General features: G+C 55.3%; 1 protein-coding gene across 1 annotated transcript in view; it reads left to right on the forward strand.

Moving 5' to 3' along the window:
• The window catches only part of Nectin1 (nectin cell adhesion molecule 1), a 61,957-nt gene that overhangs the window by 27,215 nt on the left and 12,690 nt on the right, over window positions 1–22,052 (forward strand). Inside the window, exons 2-5 of the mRNA XM_023721170.1 lie at window positions 18,159–18,509; window positions 19,006–19,308; window positions 19,618–19,735; window positions 21,455–21,606. Of these exons, the coding sequence (XP_023576938.1) occupies window positions 18,159–18,509; window positions 19,006–19,308; window positions 19,618–19,735; window positions 21,455–21,606 (924 nt within the window). The remainder of the gene's footprint in view (window positions 1–18,158; window positions 18,510–19,005; window positions 19,309–19,617; window positions 19,736–21,454; window positions 21,607–22,052) is intronic.

Genomic DNA, 22,052 nt, shown 5'->3' on the forward strand with positions numbered 1-22,052 from the left:
CTTCGGCACATTTGGGCAGAATCTTTCATTACAGCAACCTTGAAAGAAAAGGAAGCATTTGCTTTATCACATGGGTAGAAGTTTTTGGGTATAAATTGTGCCCAAAGTAAAGGGTAGCACATGATTATATCCCTCTCTAACCCCTGGCTAGGAAGATTCAGAAGCCCTAAGCCCCCAACTCTGGCTATGCACGACCATCTGCTGCCACCTGACCTGGAAGCTGGGCATCCTTGTCACTTGTCCAAAGGGTTTCTTCTCCCAGTCCACTCAGGAGTCCTAGCCAGCTCATGCCTGGGGCAGCACGTTGGGCAGGGCAGGGCCAGGCCTGGGCAGGTGTGGTCCCAGTTACCTGAGTACCAGCTGGCTCCACTGTAGGAGCTCCACCACTCCAAGCCCACCCATTCTGCCATTTCCCTATGCCTGGAAAAGGGGGCCCAGACCACCAAGCCTCAGCCTATGACACCCATCCATCCGCTCTGTGGAAGTCAGCCCCGCTCACAGCAACAGAGCCATTGCTGGGCATGACAGGGCACAGAATGCCAGGTTGTGGTCCCCACGACACTTGACCTCAGCCAAAAGGGCTGAGAGGCGACAGGCTCTGGTTTCAACTCTCATCTTAGAGAGGAGCCTGCAAAGCAGGGGCAGCATCAGGCTGAGAAGGAGCACAGCACACAGCGCTCAGAATACTCCAGTGCAAGTGCAGGTTCTCCACTCTCCAGCCATACAACGTGGAGATTTCTCCGCCACTGAGCCCATTTCCTCCTCTGTAAAGAGGGACTATCAAGATATGCTCCAAAGGATGGATGTGTGTGTTCATCCAGGATGGACAGAAACAGAGAAACTCGATGCCGGAACTAGAGGGGCAGCAAGCACAAATACCGATGGCCAATGTTTCCTTTTAGGGCGGAGGCTACCACCAGAGGAAGGGCTGCTGAGCCTTCAAAAACTCAGGCACATGTTCCATTCAGTCACTTTGAAGATGAGAAGTTGGCTGTGAAGTGCAGGCCATTCTGATAGGACCAGGGCTGGTGCCGAGAGGAAGAGACACAGCGGGGCAGGTGGTGTGAAAGAAAATGGATATTTTTAATTGCTTCAGCTCACATCTCATAAAAGAAAAAATAATAATAAAGCACAAGCTCTTGCCAGCCCTCACCCCCCTTTCTGTGCCGTGAGTCAAGAACCAGTTCCCACCAGTTGTCTTGAGGTTCAAAGCGTCTCTCCGCCCTAATCCTCACCCGACTTCCCTGCCCCCCACCACCACTGTGGGCACCAGGCCTTCCCCTGCACAGCGTGGGCACTGCCACTCCCTGGGCCAGCCTCTGCCCGTCACAGAAGGAGGTGCCCAGGGGTGGCGGGTCTGATGGGGGTTGCCAGCAAAACAGGTCACCAGCCCTCTCACCTGGTGGCCTCTCTGGGCCTCCTGTTGATGACAGCTGCTGTAGGGGTGCAGTATGTAACCATCTCCTGGTGTCTGGCCTCAGCACCCTTCCTATACAGCTGAGGAGACAGAGGCCGGGCTCTGCTTCCCGCCTTCCCCACATCTAGCCTGCAGCACTGGTCTGGGACCTGCCTCAGCCTGCACCCGCGGTGGGATCTGCGGCCAACACCTCAGTACATCTGTGCTGCTGTCCCTGGTCCCTGGGAACCCACCCCTCCCCTGCTTCCTGCCAGCCCTGGTCTCCTGTCCTGTGAGGTGGGACAAACTCCCGCCCACCCTGTCCAGCCCCTGTTCCCAACCCTGACTCATTGCCTCACTTCCCACTCAAGCTGTGTCTCTCCAGGACGTGTCAGGACAGGGCGCCTGGGTTCTGGTCCTACAGGCTTGGCTGTGCTGTTCTCGTGGGGGTGGGGCAGCTAAGAGCATTGGCAGTGACCTGCTTCCCCAGGCCTCCCTCCCTCTTCCACCCCACCCCACCCCAAGGGGACAGGCGGGGTTGAACTCCAGAGCACCTCCAGATTGCACCAAGAGGCCCTGCCTAGGGCTGCTGCAGCTCAAGACAGTAGGGGACAGGGGCACTGCCCTTGATGCCTGATTTCTCAGTAGTGCTGTGGGGCACAAGCATCCCCTTGAGAGACCCTTACCACAAGCCTTCACAGGGAGCTGCTTCTGGCTGGCCTCCTTCCTCATTGCCTTGGAATCTAGAATGTGGAAGGATCAAGAGACTTGGGTTCTCCTAATTTACTGCCCCCTCTGGGTCTCAGTTTTAGCATCTTCTAAGTGGGCAACGCTTCCTCTTGATTGTCGCAGAGTTCTGAAGCTTCAGGGTAAATGGGGCTGGAGGAGGAGAGTAAAGAATTTGCCCTGGCAAGCTAGTACAGACAGCAGAGGCTAGGAGGGGGTGCTCTCTTCCCACCGGGGCTGGGATTGGAGGTACCCCCCCGATGTCTGTAGCCACTCAGCCTTCCTCTTGGAGGATCTTCCCTTTTTGCAAGTGATCTGGGCCTTCGCCAGGGAGTCTGGACTTTCTTTGATCAGCTAGCTTCCTAGGAAGTCTTGATTAAAAGCTCTTGGTGACCTGAGAAGTCGACAGGAACATATGTCCCCCTGTTTGCTGGGGTTTGGCGCTCAATCACAGTTTATTGAGGGAAGCAGGTGCGAAGTGTTCTCAGTGCAAGCACCAGGCTGGGTGCTACGGTTCCAGAGATGAGTGTCCCCCCTCCCCAGCACAGCCAAGCACTGAGCACCATGGCTGCAGTTGGAGTCAGGAGCCAGGAACAGGGGGCTTACAAGACTGAATGTCACTGTGGGGCCTGAGTGTTGAAGTAGGAGTTTTTCAGGAGGCTGGTGTGGAGGGTGGGGAATAGGAGGGGCCGGAGAGAGAGCTGGGAATGTAGGCAGAGACAGATTGTAAAGGCCTGATAAGTAGCTTTAGATTCACCCCAAGGCACTGGAAGACCAGCTAGGGACTTGTGTCATAAGATCTGATTTGCATTCATATCTACCTGGTAGCAGTGTGGTTTGGACAGATAAGGGCACCCGCCTGGGCCTCAGTTTCCCAGCATGTCTGTGGTGCCTGTCTGATGAGGCCTTTGTTCAGGTGAAATGAGATTTTGTTGCCTGGTGTCACACCCCTCTGACATCCAGTGTTGCTGAGTAAATGCTGAATATTTTTGGTGTTATCAGTGCCGTGGCTCTAGCTAGGAAAGCCGGGGCGCCTCATTGCCAGGTAAGCTGCAGTAAGGACAGGGCTTGTGGGCCGTAGTTGAGAAAGCTGAAAGGAGAGCCACATGGCTATAATGGAGGTGAAGCGAGAATGCACTTGAGAGAGGAGTTTAATGTGGACATGGGGCGGGCAAGATGCCCATTGGGCCACTGGAGACATGGCTTGGGGTCTCACCCCGCGGGCATCAAGAAGGCCCTGCGAGATAGCCAATCCCCACTGCTCATCTCCTTTCTGGGGTCCCCCTCCCCAGAATAACAAATGCTGTAAGTCCCCATAAAGTTCAAAGGGCAAAGCTTTGCCCAGTCTGCCCTTCCCAGTCCCCAGCCCGCAGGCTGCTGCAGGTGGGTATAAGCCACACAGGGAAGACTCAGGAGGTCAGGAGCCTTCACAGACACTAAGCCAAGAAAAAAGAGGCTGAGAGAGAAGAAAGGTACATGGTGAGGGGTGGTGGCCTTCCAGCCACACGCCCAGTGACTGCTAAAGCTCTCGTCTTGGCTGCCTCCTGCCTTGATGAGCTGTTTGCTTATATCCTGACCCAGAGGCAGGGCCTATGGAACCACAAGAGAATAAGCACAGAACATTTCTACGGGCTGGACAGCGGATGTCCTACCCAGGTGCTTTCTGTGGCCATTAGCAGGTGACCAAGCAGGGCAACTTATACCTTCACACCCCCTTGTAGGAGGCTCCCACTTTTTTGCTCCCAGATTCCCACCAACTTCATCTTTGTTAACATTGGACAAGTTCATTTCCTCTGCGCCTTGCTCCTCGTCTGCATATGGGGAGCCAGGAGCAGCTAGCAGGTCTGTGGACATGAGGATTCTCAGCCTGCCCCCTCCCCTCTCCCAGACCTCCTTTCCTTGGGTCTCAGCCTGACTTCTCCGTCCCTTTGACTTTCCCATCTGTTTATACACAAAATTCACCCACAACATTTCAGTTTTCCAATCGAATCATTAATTACCCCAGTAATTAAATCCAATTAGCAGTTGTAGGGGCCTTTCTGAGTGAGGAACCATTAGCCAGGATGAAAATGCATGGGAGAGAGAGAAAAAGAAAACCCATCCTTTCCCAGCATTAAAAATGAAAGCAGGAGTCTGCACTGCAGCAGAGGGCCCCAATTAAAGCTGGGGCCCACACTCATTAAGCTAATTTGGCATGCTATCCCGGCAGCCTCTGGAGGGAGCCCGACCAAGGAGCTGGCCAACATTCCCTGGTGGTGGGTGGGGAGACATGGGAAGGGCATGCATGCACCTTGGGGACTGAGCTGCCTGAATCTGGCTTTCTCCTGAGTACTCCCTGAGGTCTGAAGCTGTTGAGAGCTGGGAGTGAGAGGGCTGGGGTCCATGTGAGGTGGGAGAGGCAGGGGTGACTGCGAGGAGAGAAAGCCTTCAGTACCACTACCTTTCATTTCTGGCCTCAGGAAAGGACCTGCCTTAGCAACCACTCACCTCTCTGAGCCTGAGGCTGAGGGGGACCTTTTCCTGAGGTGTCTGGGAAGGTTAATTGAGAATACAAGAGTGAATACCTGACTCCCTAGGACCTTCTGCAGTAGCCCTCTCTGGCTCCCCAAAGTGCTCAGCATACCTGTAGCCTCCTCTAGCCCTGCAGGCAAGGCTGCTAGGTGTCACCTCCTTTAGCTCCAGGTGGAGGAGCTAAGGGGCAGAAAGACAAAGACCCACAGCCAGAGTGGCAGAGACTGGGCTGGGAGTCAAGGACTAGGGAAGAACAGAAGTTTTATGTGTGTGGTGTCCCCAGTACCATCCCTTTGTGGCTGGGCTGGCCTAGAGCCCCTGCAGGAATAGGGGAGGGTGTCTAGCTTGCCCCCTCCCCGAAGCCAAGGCTGAGAGGCAGAGGGAGGCTGTCTACCTGCCTATAGGTAGGGAGCACTCTCCAGCCCCTATCAGACTCAGGCCAGCGTTGCTGGGCAGGCAAGGAAATCCATGGGCTATGATCACCCTCAGCCATTACTGAGAGGCTCCACAGGTAATAGCCACTGCTTCCCCAGGACAGGGCAAGAGGCCATGGGACTGCCAGTGAAATGGTGAAAAGGCACAGCCTGTGGAGACAAGAAGCCCAGATTAGAGTTGGCACCACCAGCTGTTTGACCTTGGGTAGGTTCCTTGCCCTCTCTGGGCTCCTCATCTCTACAATGGAGACAGTAATGGTACTTAGTTTCCAGAGTTGTAAGATTTAAGTGGATTAATACAAGTAAACATTTAGAGCCAGAGCTGGCACAGGTCACTGATACACACGTGCTAACTGTTCTTGCCATCCCCGGGAGGAGCCTGGCAAGGGGCATGACCCATGGTGCTTTTCTTTCCAGAAAAGGTAGAGAGTGCCTGAGACTGAGACCCTGGGCTGCTTCTGCTAAGGGGATGGCCCATCTTGGGGCAGAGAGGGAGGCAGTTGAGACCGCTGCCAGATCTAGCAAACATGGGGTCCACCCCAACACACACACATGTGTGCACACACGCTCACACACACTCGCACACATGCCCCTGCCAAGGGCTGTTCCCACTGTGGGCAGGGCCATGAAGGCATGGGAATAGAAAGGAGGAGAGGAGCAGGTGGCCACAGAAGCCGCACTGCATCCCCCGGCTGGGCGCCGTGCCCTGTGCCTACGTGCTGGCTCCCTCCGTGAGGCAGGATGAAGAGCAGGCCCTGGCACGCCAGGCCCCTACCCAGTGACTCCTGAAACCCCGACAAGTCTGAGCTGGAAGCCGGACTGGGCGAGGCTCCTGATAGATTCATGTTGGGCAGAGGGACGGTCGGGGGTGGGGAGGAGGACGGGAAAGACCCCCCACTCGAAACTCTGACACCGCAGGTGGCAGGGAGAGTGAAGAAAGCAAGCAGGACCCGGAGGAGTGGCCAGCCCTGGGGTTCTCCGTCGCTCCTCAGGTCCCCTCACCTGACGCGCCCCTGCCTGGCAGGGCAGGAAGAGGACAGGCTACAGCAGCAATAAAGATGTGCACCTCAGCACTTTGCTGAACGGAGGGTGGTGACTTGGGTGCTTCTGAGAAAGAGGGCGGAGGGAACGATGACAGCCCAGTGCTGAGAGTGGAGGAGACTGGGTCTCCCAGAAGACTGCCCAGAGCTGGGGAGTCGTTTTCTGAAGTGATCTCACTCTGTCCCCACCCCAACCAAGTGCGGTGGACTGCTAGAGCCATTTCACAGTGAAAAGCTGAAGCGCAGGGAAGGTCGTGGGACCTGATCTCAGGTCCTGCTGATGGGAAGCACGGTAGCTGACCAGGACAAATGGGAAGACCTGTGTCCCCCCACCATGACCCCATTCAACCCCCTGGCAGTAAGGACAAGGACAGTGCAGGGACCCCAGGCAGGCCCACAGGGCTTCTGAGCCTGGAAATGCCTCCAGACAGACCCACCGGCAGAGTGGGAGGCCCAGTTTGGCCTGACTCCCTAAAAATACATGTCAGAACCCTTTGAAGACCCCACTTTGCCCACCTACCTCAAATGGATCTGGAAGGGAGAAAGAGAAGTGTGAGACACAGCACTCTGGGGGTGATGCCATTATAGGGCTAAGTCGGGACCTAGAACTTCATCAGAGTTGAGGTTTAAAGTTTCTGCTGTTACCCATGACTTTGCTACCTCATGTGGTTTTACCCAGGAAGAGGCCAGTGCCTGAGTTGGGGTCATGGCCATGGCTCCTATTGTGGTCTGGATTGGCCCTGACATTGAGAGCCAAGCCAGGGCTCCTGTGGGGCTTAAGGGAGGTGGGGGTTGCCTTGGGGGTTGACATGGGAGTGGATGCAGGCAACTGGGGTCACCTAGCAAAAGGCAGAGTTTGCATGACTGTGGGGGCCCACTCCAGCTGAACCAGAGGTCATTACCTGCATTTGAAAGAGAGACGTTCATTCTTGAGGAACATTGGCCAGTGCAGAGAACCTGCTGGGAGTGGGACCTGAGCCAGAGCGGGTTGGAGGATATGAAAACTCAGTGGTTTCTGAAGCAGTCATTGATGGAAGGACCACTAGAAGGCAGCTGGCCCTTTTCCCAAGACCTCCTCTTAGCACCCTGTGACATGGTCCTCATCCCCCAGAATCCACTTGGATGCCAATAAACATGAGCCTGGAATCTAGGCCCACGGGACTCTCCTCAGCCAAGGGAGCACAGACTAGGGGTCTTGCCTCATCCTTTGTACCCCAGCATCCCTGATACCCAGAACTCTGACCTTCTGGCCGCTTCTAGCCCTGCACAGAAGTCCCTTGAGGAGTAAAAGACAGAATGTGACCCAAAACTTTGCTGGTCCCATTTCCAGCCTCCAGACCTAGGTCTTCAGGGTGCATCTGGTAGTTACTGCTGCTCTTTGCCTGAGGTCCCCAGTCCAAGAGAAGGCATGGAAAGCTCTGGATACAGCCTTAAAGTAGGAGGGGCAAAGACAGGTTGAGTGTGTAGATCGTACCCACTGAAACATCACAGGACACGGATGCCACTGCTCAGGGCCCTCCCTGTGATACTTGTGAAGTAGGTGGAAGGAAAGCGGTTGCCTTAGGGCCCTAGTCACTGATCCCCTCCCGGTCCAGTACTGTCACATCACCACAGTACCACAAAACATCATGCCAGAGGTGACTGCATTTCAGTGCTAAGAGCTAGTGGATCTAAGGCCTTCCCGGGAGGCTGCAGTCAAAATCTCATCCCAGTGTCCTTCCAGCAGCCCTGCTCCTCACCGGACCCAGTCCCCTAAGATGCAAAGGATACTGTCCTTGGCGGGACCCACCCCACACCCTGCAGCCCTAGAGTCCCTCTGACCAGAAGCCTTGCCTGTGAGAAACCCCTCCAAGGCAGGAAGCCACCCTCATGGAGGTGCTTGGGCTGGGTGCTTGGGCCAGTGACAGATGCCAGCTTGGGGTGGGACAGGCACACGGGCCACAGAAAGTGTGTGTATGTGTGTGTGTATGTGCACGCTCGTGTGCACCTGCACCTGTCTATGTTTCCGAAGAGTTCAAGGCGCCAGCCAGGTCCTCCTGCATTAAAGGAAGAGCCCAGAGAGCCAGGCCCAGGATGAGGAGCGCAAACAGCAAAACTTAATGACTTTAATATGAAAGAATTTGCCACTAATTAAGCACAAACACTCCACTAATGCAGAGAACACATGTTGTGGATTTCACTTAAGCAGGAACCAAATGAGGTGAAAATCCTTCTGAAATGATAGCAGTTTACCAGCCAAAGGAAGACACTACCTGCCCTGGTTTCTGCTTTGGATAACGCAGCCCGGCTCCTGCCCTCCCTGTACTCCCTGTCTCTGACAGCAACATGCCCTCTCCATGTCCTGCTGTCTGTCCTCCCCCATGGCACTCCACACCACGTCCCTGCCACTGCACAGCCCCTGTTCTCATAGCCAGCTCCCCAGAGGGCCCTCTGTTTTCCCCATGTGTCTCCCCCAAATACCACTCATCACCCTCCTCTAGCAGAGCCCAGGCCCTGCAAGCCAGGAGGCCTGTGCCCTTCTTGTCACCCTCGTCCCTACACATGAGGACAGTCCCTGTCTGAGTGTCCCCAGTTGTGTTTCCTACTCCCTGGCACACCCAGCTTGTCACAGTGGGCCCTGTACATCCACAAACGCCACCACCTCTGCCAGACCTTAACATCCCTTTGTTTAGGCCAGTGGGGGACACGTGACAATACATGGAGAAGTTGCTCCTGATACCAAATGGGTAGAGACCAAGGATGTTGCAAAACACCCTAGAGGGGTGCCCAGAGGAGCTCACACAACAGAGAAGAACCCAGTCCAAAATGACAGCAGTGCACGGTCAGTAGTGCTCTGTGGAACACACAGGCGGGGCTTGCTCAGAATCACTTGGTGGTTGCTGGAGCCAGGGTGAAAACCAACCCTCCCCCCCCCCAATCCTAGGCAGGTCTCTTCCCCACACTATAATAATGTAGTGTAATGTCGAGCCAAGCGCTGTGCTAATAGCATGTGTGAGGTAGTGTATTTCATCCTCATATCAGGTCTAGGAGGAAGATCTATCATTATCCTCATTTTACACGTGAGAATACGAACGCCCAGAGAGATGAGTGCAACTTACCCAGTTTCCCAGCTAATACCAACAGATACAAACTCAGATCTGTCCAAATCCAAAGCTAGTGTTCATGCACTGGTTACTTCAGATACCCCCCCCCTTTCTTTCAACCCGTCATGGGGTTTCCACCCAACGCCATGATCTTAGAATAGACTTCCTGCAGGCAGGCACCCTGTACCCACCTGACTGCCTTCTTCTACATGTAACTGGACAGAGCATCAAAAGCTGGGCACCGGGGTGGTCCAACTGGCCCCACCTGGTATAAGGCTGGTCCGAAAAAGTCTGCTTCCAAACACATGTTGAATGTTGGTTGGAACCCAAAGATCTGAGACAATGCATATGTCGGTGCTGAGCTTTTAAAAGGTTCTCCCAGGGAAAACGGAGGAATTCTCCCTCTGCTTTCTCGCAGCCCCCAGTTTCTTCCACACCCATACTCCTCTTCCAAAGAGGCTGTTGCCTACACTCCCCAGTGTGCCATTAACAACGCGCACTTGCCGAGGGAACTCCAGGCCGAGCGTTTGCTATGAGACACTGGTGTCTGCTGCTGCTGGGGTGGAGAGGTTGACACGGCTGCGCCCTGCAGGAGGTTTGCCTTGCAGCCAAGGCCTTCTGGGCCTGCAGGCCTGGAAAGGCCAGGACCAGAAAAGCCCTGGCCATGTGGGAGAGTGTGGAGCTGGGGAACATGCAGATGAAAGCAGGGCTTGGGAGCACAGCCTCGGGACACAGCTTCCTTGGGTGAGAAGTGTTTTTCACCTAATGGTCTGGCATGAGGAAGAAAGACAGACTGGTGCTAGGACCTGGAGCCGAGGAGAGAAGAAAGGAATTGGGAAGTAACAGCTAGAAATCGAGCAAGTTACGGGCCAGAAGATGGGCACCAGAGTGGGTCAGGCTGCAGCCGGTTGGGGTATAGCTTCCCGCCCTCAGTCCAGGAAGGAGAAATTCAGGCCCTGCGACTGACCTTTCTGTGCCCCAGGAAGCCTCATTTTCGTTCTTGCTCCCTGGCTAATGCACAGTTCCCAGGAAGCTGTGGGCCAACCTGAGAAGTGCCTAACCCTGACCCCGGCCTTGCAGACTTCTCTGCCAACCCCTTTGGGAGCCTCTGGTGATTTCTGGTAGCTAGGCACGAGGCAGGCAAGCATGACAGAGTGCGCCCAGGTGCTGGGACCCTGGGCACAGGAACACCACGATTGGGGATCAGGAGGCTGCCTCCTTGAAACTCAAGTCTAAGTGACTCAGGAAGGTGAAGAGGACTTAGGTGGTCATCAGGTAGAAGGAGTGGCATGGCAGGGGTTTGATACCATCGTCCAGTGTGGCAGGAGAGAGAAAATAGGGAGAGGAAATAGTTCAGCTGGAGATGCCCAGCATGAGGTCTGGAACCCAAAAGGGCCTTGGATTTGGTCTTGAGTTCCATAGGAACCTTCAAGAGAATTCAAAGTTAGAGGAACGTATGTTTTGTAAAAATCACTCTGGCTGGTGAGTAGATGAGGTTGGGGGAGGCAGAAGGCAGGGGGCGACAGCATTATGCTGCAGTGGACTAGAGGAATGGTTTAGGCTGCCCAGGAGACAGGCTGAGGAGGCCTGAGAATCTGGGCACTAAGGCTCAAAGGGAGGATGTTGAGTGCAGAGTTCTGGCTCAGGAGTGTTGAAAAAAAGAGGAAGTGAGACACTGCTGGAGGTGAGAGGATGGAGGGATGCACAGGTGGGGAGAGAGCTTGGGGGGAGTTTGGAATTGGGCTAGTACAGAGGGAAAGCACAGATTAGTGCGAAGCTCTTCAGGGTCTGGTGTCAGCTGGCCTTGGCAGTGGGCTATAGAACGCGTGTGTTCCTGCTTTGCCATGTGTATCCTGAGTTTGCCTGATAGACCACTTAATCTAGGAGGGCTTCCTGCAGGAGCTGGCAGGCATAGAGAGCCACCTGGCCGACAGATTCCCTGGGGCAGATACAGAGGTGGGTGGGTAGTGTTGGGGCAGAGAGTATGCTGGACAATCAGATCCAAAGGACAGTGCTCCAGGGTCCTCAGATCCAGGGCTTTCATTATACAGTACAGGACAGTGGCCCTACCCAAAGGCAGACAAAAACAATGACCAGCCAGTGAGCCCCAGAGACTGCCTCTCCTGAGTTTCAATGCACGCTGTCCTCATCACCTCCTGCCCAGAGGAAAGGTGGCAGGTATGGCATAGAGTGGGAGGTCCAGGGAGACTGAGAGGTACTGCCTGCAAGGCTGGACATGGAACAGGGCAGGACGAACAGAGATTCCATAATCCCAGAGCACAAAGGTGGAGTTGGTGACTGCCTCAGGCCCCATCTCCCAGGGGCCCTAGGACTGGGGCAACAATTCAGGCATCCTCCAGGACAGTTCAGGCATCCTCAACCCCATGTTCCTCAGTAGAAGGCAAAGCGAAGCTCCCTAATTCATCCCTGCCCCCCAACCTGTCCTGCTAGGCTTGAAGAGAGGTGGGGTTGTACTCGCTTCAGCAGCACATATACTAAAGAGAGATGTGGTTTGCCAGAGCACCCCCACCATAGCTGCCCCCGGGGGCTTCCACACTATGGGGCACAGAGCTGGCTGGGGCTGTCTGCAAGATCCTGGGCTCCTTCTCAGGGCTTTTCCCAGGCTGCCGCGCCCCCTTTTCTCCCACGCAATGTGCTCCCCCGCCCAAGGCTCTGGGCGCCAGCCCCACAGCCCATCATTAACCAGATCCGTGTGGGGAGTTGGGGGGAGCATCAGCCAAGAGGAAAACATCGGCAGTTTCTGTGACCCCAGAGCAGGAGCAGAGGCGCCTGGGTTTGAACGGTAGCAATTAGCCCCTGACTGTGGGATCGCAGGACCTTATCACCACTGCTGGCAGGGCAGGCGTGGATGGGGCTGAGAGGCCCCAGGACACCTGGAGCCATCCCAGCAGCCAAAGTCATCGCACTGTAGGAGGCAGAGGAAAAGAGATGCTGGCTAACAGCCCAGGGCCTGGGCCAGCCTGGAGTCCAGACCAACCGCCCCCAGCGCGGGCTAGCTGGGCCCTGGCACTGGAATGGGGCAGCCGCTACTTTTGTCTGCACACTGAGCCCTCCAAGCTGGGTCCCTCTGGCCCAGTCATGGGAATCAGGGGAACTTGGAGGCAGGCAGTGCAGCCTGGGCACTCAAGGTGCTCCTGGACTAGTGGGGAACTGAGCCTGGGGGGGTAGAAACAAGACAGGACAAGTTCAAAGGGCTTGGGCAAAAGCCCTGCCCATGTGGGTTCTTGCTGGCAGAATGATTTGGTCCAAGTGACACCAACTGGTAAAACTTGAGAGGAGAGGACCCCAAAGAAGGGGTGCTTTTCCTGATCTCACCCTGTCCTCACCAGACTCTTCCAGGTAAAGCTGGCCTGGGCTTAGGAAAGTGTGGAGTGAGGTTGCCCTGGGAGTTGAAGCAGTGCTGGGAGGAGGGGGCCATACTCTTAGGTGGCTGTGCTGACTCAGCAGAGTTTCAGCAGGGCCCCCTTCCCCCCTCCCATGAGTGAGTCATCCCCACTTACACTTAGCTTAGTTTCTCACCGGAAGTCCTGCTCCCTTCTGCCAGTTCCTAGAGCGGAGGGAGGGAGCATCCCTGGAAAGCCCTAGAAATGGATCCTAAAGGATGCGGGCTCCTTAGAGGTCTTTGCTGGGGTGAACAGTGGCTATATATATATATACACACAGAGAGAGAGTTGTGCCCTTCACTCCAGGGCATGTCTGCCACTTCTGCCCACCTAACTTGGAGCACTGGGCAAGTCTCAGGAAAGAAGTATCTAGAAGGGTCAGCATGGCCAGGTCAGAAGACGAGGCCTCCATGCCGGAAAGTACAAATGCCCCTCGCATCATCTAGCCCCTTTCCCACAGCTGAGGGAAAGGAAAGAGGGTACCTGTGTCTCCTTACCCACCTGGGCCCTGCTACAGCCCGAGTGATCAGGAAGAGGGGGCGGCTAAGGTTAAAAAAGACAGGAAGGCAAACTGCTCGAAATGGGTTGAGGGGAGCAGCCATGCCACACCCCACTGTGTGGGAACCTGTGGCACCCGCCTGCAGATCAGCTCCATGGCAGGCAGGGCAGGGCCTTGGAGAGCAGGTTTGTCTGCCACAACTGAGGAGCCTTTGTGTTTTGTTGCTGAGCTGGGACTTTTGCAGGTCTGTGACGTTCAGGGGGCCCGACCCGATGCCTGCCTCGCTGGCTCAGCACATTGGGCTAGGCAGATCATCCAAACTGCCCCAGCTGAGCTTTCCTCGGGAAACTGAGGCACCTGAGCACAAGTCCGGCAATCTGTATCCCGACTCTGGGCTCTAGGGTGATCAGAAGAATATAGGCGGTGCTGTGGCCACAGAAGAGGGTCTTCTGCTATCCTTGGGATACAAGGAGGCCTCTGTGGCACACCTGTGGTGCTAGCAGTCTGGGAGGCTGAGGCAAGAGGATTACAAGTTGGAATACAGCCTTGGCAACTTGACAGTCTATTGAGACCCTGTCTCAAAATAAAAAATAAAAATGGGTTAGGGACCTAGCGTAGTGCAAAGTGCCCAAGTTCAATCCCCAGGGCCAACAAAAAAAGAAAGCCTCTGCTGAGGGCGCAGGCTCCCATGAGTGCCTCCACCCGCTCTCTCCTCCTCTCTGGTTCTTCCTGCTCTGTACAAAGCAGACGCCTGCAGTCCCCCACTTGGGCTCCCTCAATCCCTGTTCCTGATGCCCGGTCATTGGACTGCAGGACAGGTGTCCAGCAGGGGCCATGACCGTACTATTGTAGCCAGTGTCTGAGTCATTCTTACAGGGCTTATGGAGGCTCAGGGCACATTCTGGGAGGGCCTTCACCCAAACAAGGCTCCTGGGGAGCTGGGTTGAGCTGAAGTCTGGGAGTGGGGTGGGTGGGAAGGGCACCGGCCAGGGGACTCCCATTCCATGTCCCTGGGCAAGTAACTCAAGCCCTCTGGATTTGTTAAGTGAGGGCTTGTGTGGATACCTGAGCTCCCGTGGGCTGCTATGCCAGTGATCCATCCTGTCCCCATATCCCAAGGAAAGGAAAGGGAGCGCTCGCCATGAGCAACCTGTCATGCTTGGGGAACCAGAAATCTTCAAGAGGATTCTCCAAGCCCTGGGCTGTGAGCATCGGGGAGGCACGTCCATGCAGCCCCAAACCAAAGTGTGATGTGTTGGGGGAGAGGACCCAGACTCTACACATGCACCAGGAACCAGAAAAGAAAGGGCATAGACCCTTACTGTGTGCTGCTGGGGGAGAAGTAGCAGTGTTTGCTGAGGAAGAAGAGATGAGAGGGAGCCACCAGGGTGTCCAAGAAGAGGGGGACTTCGTCGCTGCCGTATGGTGCCAGTGCAGAGTAGCTGCCCCGTAAACATTTGCTGGAGTCCCAGGAGAGAACTCTGCAGCTTCATAAGCGAAAGATGATGGTGACGGTGGTGATAGCAACATTTATTGAGCCCCTAACTTGTGCTAAGCGCTGTTTCTCAGTTTCCTTTATGCCCCTTAATTGAATCCTGCACCACTTCTATAGACAGGTACTACCTATTAGAATCCCCATTATGCTGCTGTTCAGGGCAAATAGAGCCACAGACGAGTTCAGTCACTGACTCAAGGTTACACAGCAAACAGATGCAACTCACACCCACACCTTCATTACTGCCACCATGCTGCCTGAAGGCCGTGGTGCTGAGAGGCCCCTTCAGGGTCGGGAAGCCACCAGCATCAGCTTCCTGACTGTCACAGCTGGACACTTCCGTACAGTTTAGACAGGTGAGCCTCTGGGGCTCCCTTGGGCTACCACCCTGAGCAGGCTTCCCTGTGTCCTGGAGCCTTCTCCCAGTCCTTCCAAGTGAGGCCCAGGGTTCCTACCCCAGCCAGCCCCCTCACTCCTTTCTTCAAGGGTGAACACTGCTCCCCTCAGAAAGCCTCCCACTCTGTCCAGTGTAAGAACCAGGGACCACTTCCAGCCTGCATCCCTGGACTAAGACAGGTTACCCCTGCCAGAAGCTTGGGTCCCAGGTACAGAGTGAGGAAGAAGACAGCTGGTGAGGAGAGTTTCCAGCCTTGCCCACCCCCCTGCGCATACCCCCATGCTCCCAGGACCCCGCAGTCAGCTGTATCAGAGGTAGAGAGCAAAAGCGAGTATGCCTGCTCCCTCAGGTCCTGCCTGCCCTACCCCACCCTGTGCAGCAGTGGGACAGAGGGGGCCAGGAGTGCCCGCTTTGTGCACAGTGAGGGCATACCGGGAACTCTCCTTGTGCATCACCCTGGGGTTGTTACTAGGTGAGCCACGGGGAAAAGGAAAGCAGCCTCCACCTCAACAGACTCAGGGCTGAGAGAGGGCCACCCCACCCAGGCACCCGAGTCCTTTCCACTGCCCTCCCTACCCCCTACCCTGGCTGCCATCAACAATCTCCCCTCCTGGCACTGACCTGGCTTGTCAGGGTGAGGTCACTGCTTTAAAGCAGCAAATGAATGTTAGCGCTTGTGCCAGGCCCTCTACTCTGCCTGTCCCCGCACCCATGGGGGAGTAAGAGCAGATGGGGTCAGGGAGCTTGGTGGCTGTGTGCCCCTGTGGGCGCCGATCCCAAGGTGGCTCACCATGCCCACACCCCTCCCCCCAACTCTCACCTGTGGCCCAAGCCCTCCCAACTGGCTTTTCCAGTTCCTGGCTTTGTGTGGTGCAAGCTTCCCAATTCCGCCCATGGTATCGCAGCCGCTGAGTGGAGACTTATCCTGCGGGTGCAGGGAGGGCTCAGCGGCTTGCCAGCCAGCCATCAGCAAGAACACCGGGCTGTCTGGCCCACTGACCTCACCATGGGCTGCCTGGGGCAGTGCATGGGTTGGGCTGGGTCAGAAGGGAGCCCTGACACTGGGAGTCCAGCCTGCTTCTCCAGAGAGGAGGGGGAAATCTTTGGACCAGAGAAGTGACCAGCTGAGGCCCCACAGCCCCTGACCATGCACAGTGTTTCTCCCATCTCCCCACCCCCAGACCACAGTACCTCTGTGAGAGATGTCAGGTGTGGTACTGACACGGAAGCACCCACAGACTGGCCACAGTGCCAGCTGGGGGTGGGGAATACCCTGGGCCTTGATGGGCTGTGTGAATATGAACAGGTATCAGGGAATCTCTCGGCATGACAAGGGCCTGGCTTGGCGTGGCCGCAGATATAGTTCTTCAGTATGCATTTCTTAAGTACCTACTGCGTGCTAGGCACCATGGCTTCCACAGTCACCTGTACCCTCTGGAGGGGGCGTGGTGAACAACGTATGTAATGACCTCCAGCTTTGGAGCCCTCAGGAGAAGCCACCCTGCCCCTGCGTCTCTATTATGTAGAGGAGGCAGCCAGTAGTGCTACATCCCCCTCTTGGGCCCGAGGCTTCCTTAGGGTTCTCCTCCTGGTAGCTCAGCACAGGTCCTGGCTTTGATGCCACTTAACAAACTGACCAAGTAAAGGACATGCAGCCCACAAATACATGGCAGGATCACAGCTTGAGGGGACTTGACAGGCTAAGATGCCAGCATGCTGGAAGGGGGCAGAGCCTAGGGTTGGGGCCGGTTACCCCACATCACAGGAGCAGAGCCATGATGGGGGTAACGAAGTGCATAGAGAAGACATTCCAGATGGGGTGAAACTGGTGGGAGGCGGGGTGTGTGTGTGGAGGTATTCCTGTATCCCATGCTGCGATCACTCCTTGTAAACCTGTCCTCTCTTGGCTTCTGCTGTTGTTTGTCTGGCAAGCAACATCTCCCTGTATCTACTGTATGTACTGTATGCCAGGTGCTGGGCTGGGCACTAGGGACACAAAATGGAAAAGACAGACCCTGCCCTGGAGGAGTTCATAGTCAGGTGGAGAAGTCAGTTGTATAAATAGTCAAGGCAGAAAGCTGTACCTCAGGTGGCCAGTTACCTCCTGCTGGGAGGCCCAGGGAAGTTTCCCAGAGGAGACGACCTCATCAGGTTTGCCAAAGATGAAGGGGACAGGCCTTATTATTGAGGAAAGTACGAGGTTAAGAGTTGAGAACTGTTGCATGGGCAGTCACTGCTCCTTGGGGCCAGACTGAACTGCTCACGGATACGACCAAGTGCCGATAATAGATGCTCAGCAAACAGTGCTTGTGTAAACGGGAGGAAGGACAGAAGGGCACGTGGAACCATGCCACGCTTCAAGGACAGGCCTAGGCTGACTTGTTTGGAATGCCCAGCTCATGGAGCTAGGTAGACAAAAGGCGGGTGGTGAGGATGTCAAAAGCTAGCGAAGACATTCAGACTCACTGGTAAGGCAACAGGAGCCAGAGAGACCGGGCAAAGGGCAGCACCGAGGCCTCTGGCTGGGTGACAGGCTATGAGCCCAGGCAGCCTGGAGCCAGCTGTGAAGGAGAAGGCCACAGGGGCAGCCGCGATGGCAGCACCACGAGCCCCCACGCTCGCTCCTATTCCCCAGCATGCGCTCATGCGTCATACAACTGGATTCTCCTGGCAACCCCGTGAGGCAGAAAAGGACTGGATTATCCACCCCATTTGTCAGATGAGGGAAGCAGGGCCCTGGAAGGTAAAGCAGCCTGTGGGGCCTGGCTAGGGCTCCACTTGGAAGTCAAAAATGAGAGAGCACACATATATTTACTGACATGAAGCAACGCTCATAATATATCAGTAGGCGAAAGCCAGCATGTGGAACAATCTATGGTCTGATTCTGCTTTGGGAGTGATATCAATGGCTCTATGGATATGCAGAGAAAGGGTGAAGAAGACAGGTCCTCTAAGATTGTTAGTGATGTTTCTGAACAATGAGATGATGAGATATCTTGTTCTCCTCAGTATAGCCCAGAGTGTTTCTATAACAAGTAATTACTAGTTTTATAATTAAAAATTTAAAAATTCATGGCTGCTCGGAAAAATCAAAACAAGGCAAGCACACAGCGAGTGCAGTGGGGGCGGGCAGGCGTTCTCAGTGCTGACCGCTTCCTCCATCTCTCTCCCAGGTGCCCGCACGCAGGTGGTACAGGTGAACGACTCCATGTATGGCTTCATCGGCACAGACGTGGTGCTGCACTGCAGCTTTGCCAACCCGATGCCCAGTGTGAAGATCACGCAGGTCACGTGGCAGAAGGCCACCAACGGCTCCAAGCAGAATGTGGCCATCTACAACCCTGCCATGGGTGTCTCGGTGCTCGCTCCCTACCGCGAGCGCGTGCAGTTCCTGAGGCCCTCCTTTATTGATGGTACCATCCGCCTCTCCCGCCTGGAGCTGGAGGATGAGGGTGTCTACATCTGCGAGTTTGCCACCTTCCCTACAGGCAACCGTGAGAGCCAGCTCAATCTCACTGTGATGGGTAAGCTGGCCCAGCCCTCCCTGCTGTCCACAGGCCTGTGACCTGGGTCTGGCCATCCTGGGTATGTTCCTCCATGGCCCCAGACAGCATTGCCCCACTTCTGGCTAGGCTGCCCCACAAGTCACTAGGGCTTGGGACCAGAGCCTTTATTCCAGGGTGGAAGCTCAGCATTCAGGCTGAAGCCCCACAGTAGGACACTCTGTGGTGGCCAGGAAGCCGGCAGAGCCTCAGACACCATGATAAGGAAAGGAACCGCTTGGCCCGACATTCCAGGACTCCAAGAAAGCCTGAGTTTGACAGACAAGGGTGCAGACAGTTGGGTAGGGAGGGAATATTAGACAAGAAGATCTTCCCCTCAGAAGTTCCAGAAAAGGTTTTGAGGAAGTATGGCTGAGAGGTTCCGTGGCCCAGGTGGCCCGAAATCCAGCCTGGAAGTGCATGTACAGCTTAAGAAAGCATTGGGGCTAATCCCATGGTGTCCCCTGGTTCCCCACAGCCAAACCCACCAACTGGATAGAAGGTACCCAAGCTGTGCTTCAGGCCAAGAAGGGACAAGATGACAAGGTCCTGGTGGCCACCTGCACGTCAGCCAATGGGAAGCCTCCCAGTGTGGTGTCCTGGGAAACAAGGCTAAAAGGTGAAGCTGAGTACCAGGAGATCCGGAACCCCAATGGCACGGTGACAGTCATCAGCCGTTACCGCCTGGTACCCAGCCGGGAAGCCCACCAGCAGACCCTGGCCTGCATTGTCAACTACCACATGGACCGCTTCAAGGACAGCCTCACCCTCAATGTGCAGTGTGAGCCAGGGCTGGGTGCCAGGGGTCGCCTTCCCACTGCAGCTTGTGACCTTTGTGTCCTCCTCTCCTCCTTCCTCCTCTATGTATCTTCCTGGGGTGCTGTGTTGCCGCCACCCCTTCCCTCTGAGCCTTGTCCTCTCCTTCCTGGTCCCCTTGCATCTCTGACCTGAGGGCTGATGCCACCGTCCCTGTCCCTCTTCCAGCTGCTCCAATGTCACTGCTCCTTCCATCCCTTCACTGTCCAGAGCCTCCTCCCCCAAGTCTTGCTCTCCTACTCTCCCTGTTCCAACATCACCCCTTGCCCCACAGATGAGCCTGAGGTGACCATTGAGGGGTTTGATGGCAACTGGTACCTGCAGCGGATGGATGTGACGCTCACGTGCAAAGCTGATGCTAACCCTCCAGCCACTGAATACCACTGGACTACGTAAGTGGACTGACTGCCCTGTGCTGGGCTGGGAGCTGCCTGGGAGGGCACCCCACTGGATCATGGGGCACCCAACCCCCACCTTCAGGAGCCTCAGGCAGTGAAGAAATTAGGGTCTGGGCTTAGGTTTCTCAGTGACAAGTGGGGAACCATACAACACCCCCACTTGCCCACACATAGACATATACCTCTGTATTGGAGAGCCAGGGTCAGTAGACAAAATAGTCTGCTAGAGGGGCTTCACCCATGCTCTGCCTCCCTTAGTCTTACTAATAAAGAAATTTTTCATTTTTCTTTGGTGACTCAGGGTGAGTCACTCCCAGCCCTAGTATTTATTTTTACCAAGGTGTCCCCAGAGAAACTGGCATCCTGGGGTGCCCCACATCATTCTCTTTCCTACGCTTTCTCTCCAGCATTCCCAGATTCTCAGGGTGCGGGCAGTGGTCAATCTAGAATGTCTGTGACCATGGACTGTCCACCCTGTGCCCATCGCCCCATTCTTGGTTTCACAGCGTTTCGCCTGCCTGGCTCTCAGAAAGTCGTGTCTACCTCCAGCCAGCTCTGATGGCCTGGGCCAATGTTTCGCCAGAAAGAGCTAGATGGGACACAGGCATGGGGCACAGGGGCAGCCACGAAAGCGGACATGGCTGGCCAGAAGACAGCAGCCCAGAGAGAGTCCGTGCCTTCACAGGGGAGAGCACTCTGTGCGCCCTACCTGCTGCCCTCCACTTCTGGGAGCAGAAAGTGCTCCTGGAGATGTGAGTGGGCAGAGCCAGCATGTAGCCCAAAGCTGCTGGGCCAGCTAGATAGCGGCTTTGTGGCACTAGGGATCAGGAGGAAGGAAGTCCCCCGTCATTGGCGAACTGTGCGGGTACTTCCCCCCTCCATGAAAAAGCCCTGTGGCATGCCCAGCAAGCACACAGGATTGGAAGAACACAGAAATTCCTATCTGCTATCGGAATATCTTCCTGGGATACAGTTGTGTAGATCCTTGCCCAAGTAACTCTGCTTCAGGAGGTCTGGGAACAGGATTCAGATATCTATCATTAACCAGATGCCTGGAGACCAAGGACCAATAATCAGGAACCGGAACAGTAGAAAGAGCACCCCCAGAGAGTGTATTTGACCCAGGGTCCAGATAGAGATCTGACTAAAGCTTCTATTCTACCACGTCCTAGCTATATTTCTTTGACCTTGAACTTCAGATTTCATCTGTGAAGTGGGATTGGAACCCACATCCTCAGCATATGTGTCAATTTTAGGAAGACCAAATATGAAGTGCTGGATTAATATAATATTGCCTGCACAAGAGGTTTTTTTAATGTATTTAGTACATGTATTTTTAATGTATTCACTATGCAGCTCAGACTCATAGGGATACTCCTGTTTTCAGCCTCCCCGGCACTGGGATTATAGGCGTGCGCCACCACACCTGGACTCAGTTGCCAGCTCAGAGTGCTCAGGGGCGTGGCCAGTGCAGCATGCAGTACTAGGGACCAAACCCCAATCTCTGTGCTTGCCTAAGCAGGCACTTAGCCTGCTAAGCAATCTTGCTAACCTACACAAGAGATTATTGTTGCTATTTTTCTTCCCTCCAAGGCAGACTCTACCACATCCACTTAGCAAAAGGCCAGTGGGCTTGGAGACAGATGTGTGACCCAGGGGCAGCTCCTGGGGTGGAAAGTCAGAACCTTACACAGCATCTCCCAATCCCTACAGGCTGAATGGTTCTCTTCCCAAGGGCGTGGAGCCCCAGAACAGGACCCTCTTCTTCAAGGGACCTATCACCTACAGCCTGGCAGGGACCTATGTCTGTGAGGCCACCAATGCCATCGGCACGCGCTCCGGCCAGGTGGAAGTCAACATCACAGGTAGGAAGCTGCAGCACCACCCATACCCCTGCCACCCCCACCTCAGGTTCCTCCACCACCTCCATCCTCTACATTTGGGCTGTGTCATCGCAAGAAACATGTCTTCTCTTCCTGCTTCTCTGGTTCTCCCTGGAGTTCTGGCCATTGGTCTTGCTATTCTTTCCTCTTTGCTTAACATTATATGGGACAGTTAGCGAGACCCCAGATCAGACAGGGGCAGAAAGGAGGAGGAAGTGCTATTTGCAGCAGTACTGCTGTAGGGGGATAGAGCCTGCCAGTGCACCAGCTAGTAGAATCCTCCGTGGGCTGCTGGCGTGGCAAGGGCAGGCTGCAGGACGAGATTGCCTCTTCCACTCTGTGCCCCTGTGGTTGGGAAACCTATATGAGCCACAGGGCAAGACTCGCCTCAAGTGGGAGGGTCTGAAGCTGCCAAAGAGCTCAAAGCC

The sequence above is a fragment of the Octodon degus genome, unplaced genomic scaffold, assembly GCF_000260255.1.
Source record: "Octodon degus isolate 3935 unplaced genomic scaffold, OctDeg1.0 scaffold00080, whole genome shotgun sequence".
In the NCBI taxonomy this organism is placed as follows: Eukaryota; Metazoa; Chordata; class Mammalia; order Rodentia; family Octodontidae; genus Octodon; species Octodon degus.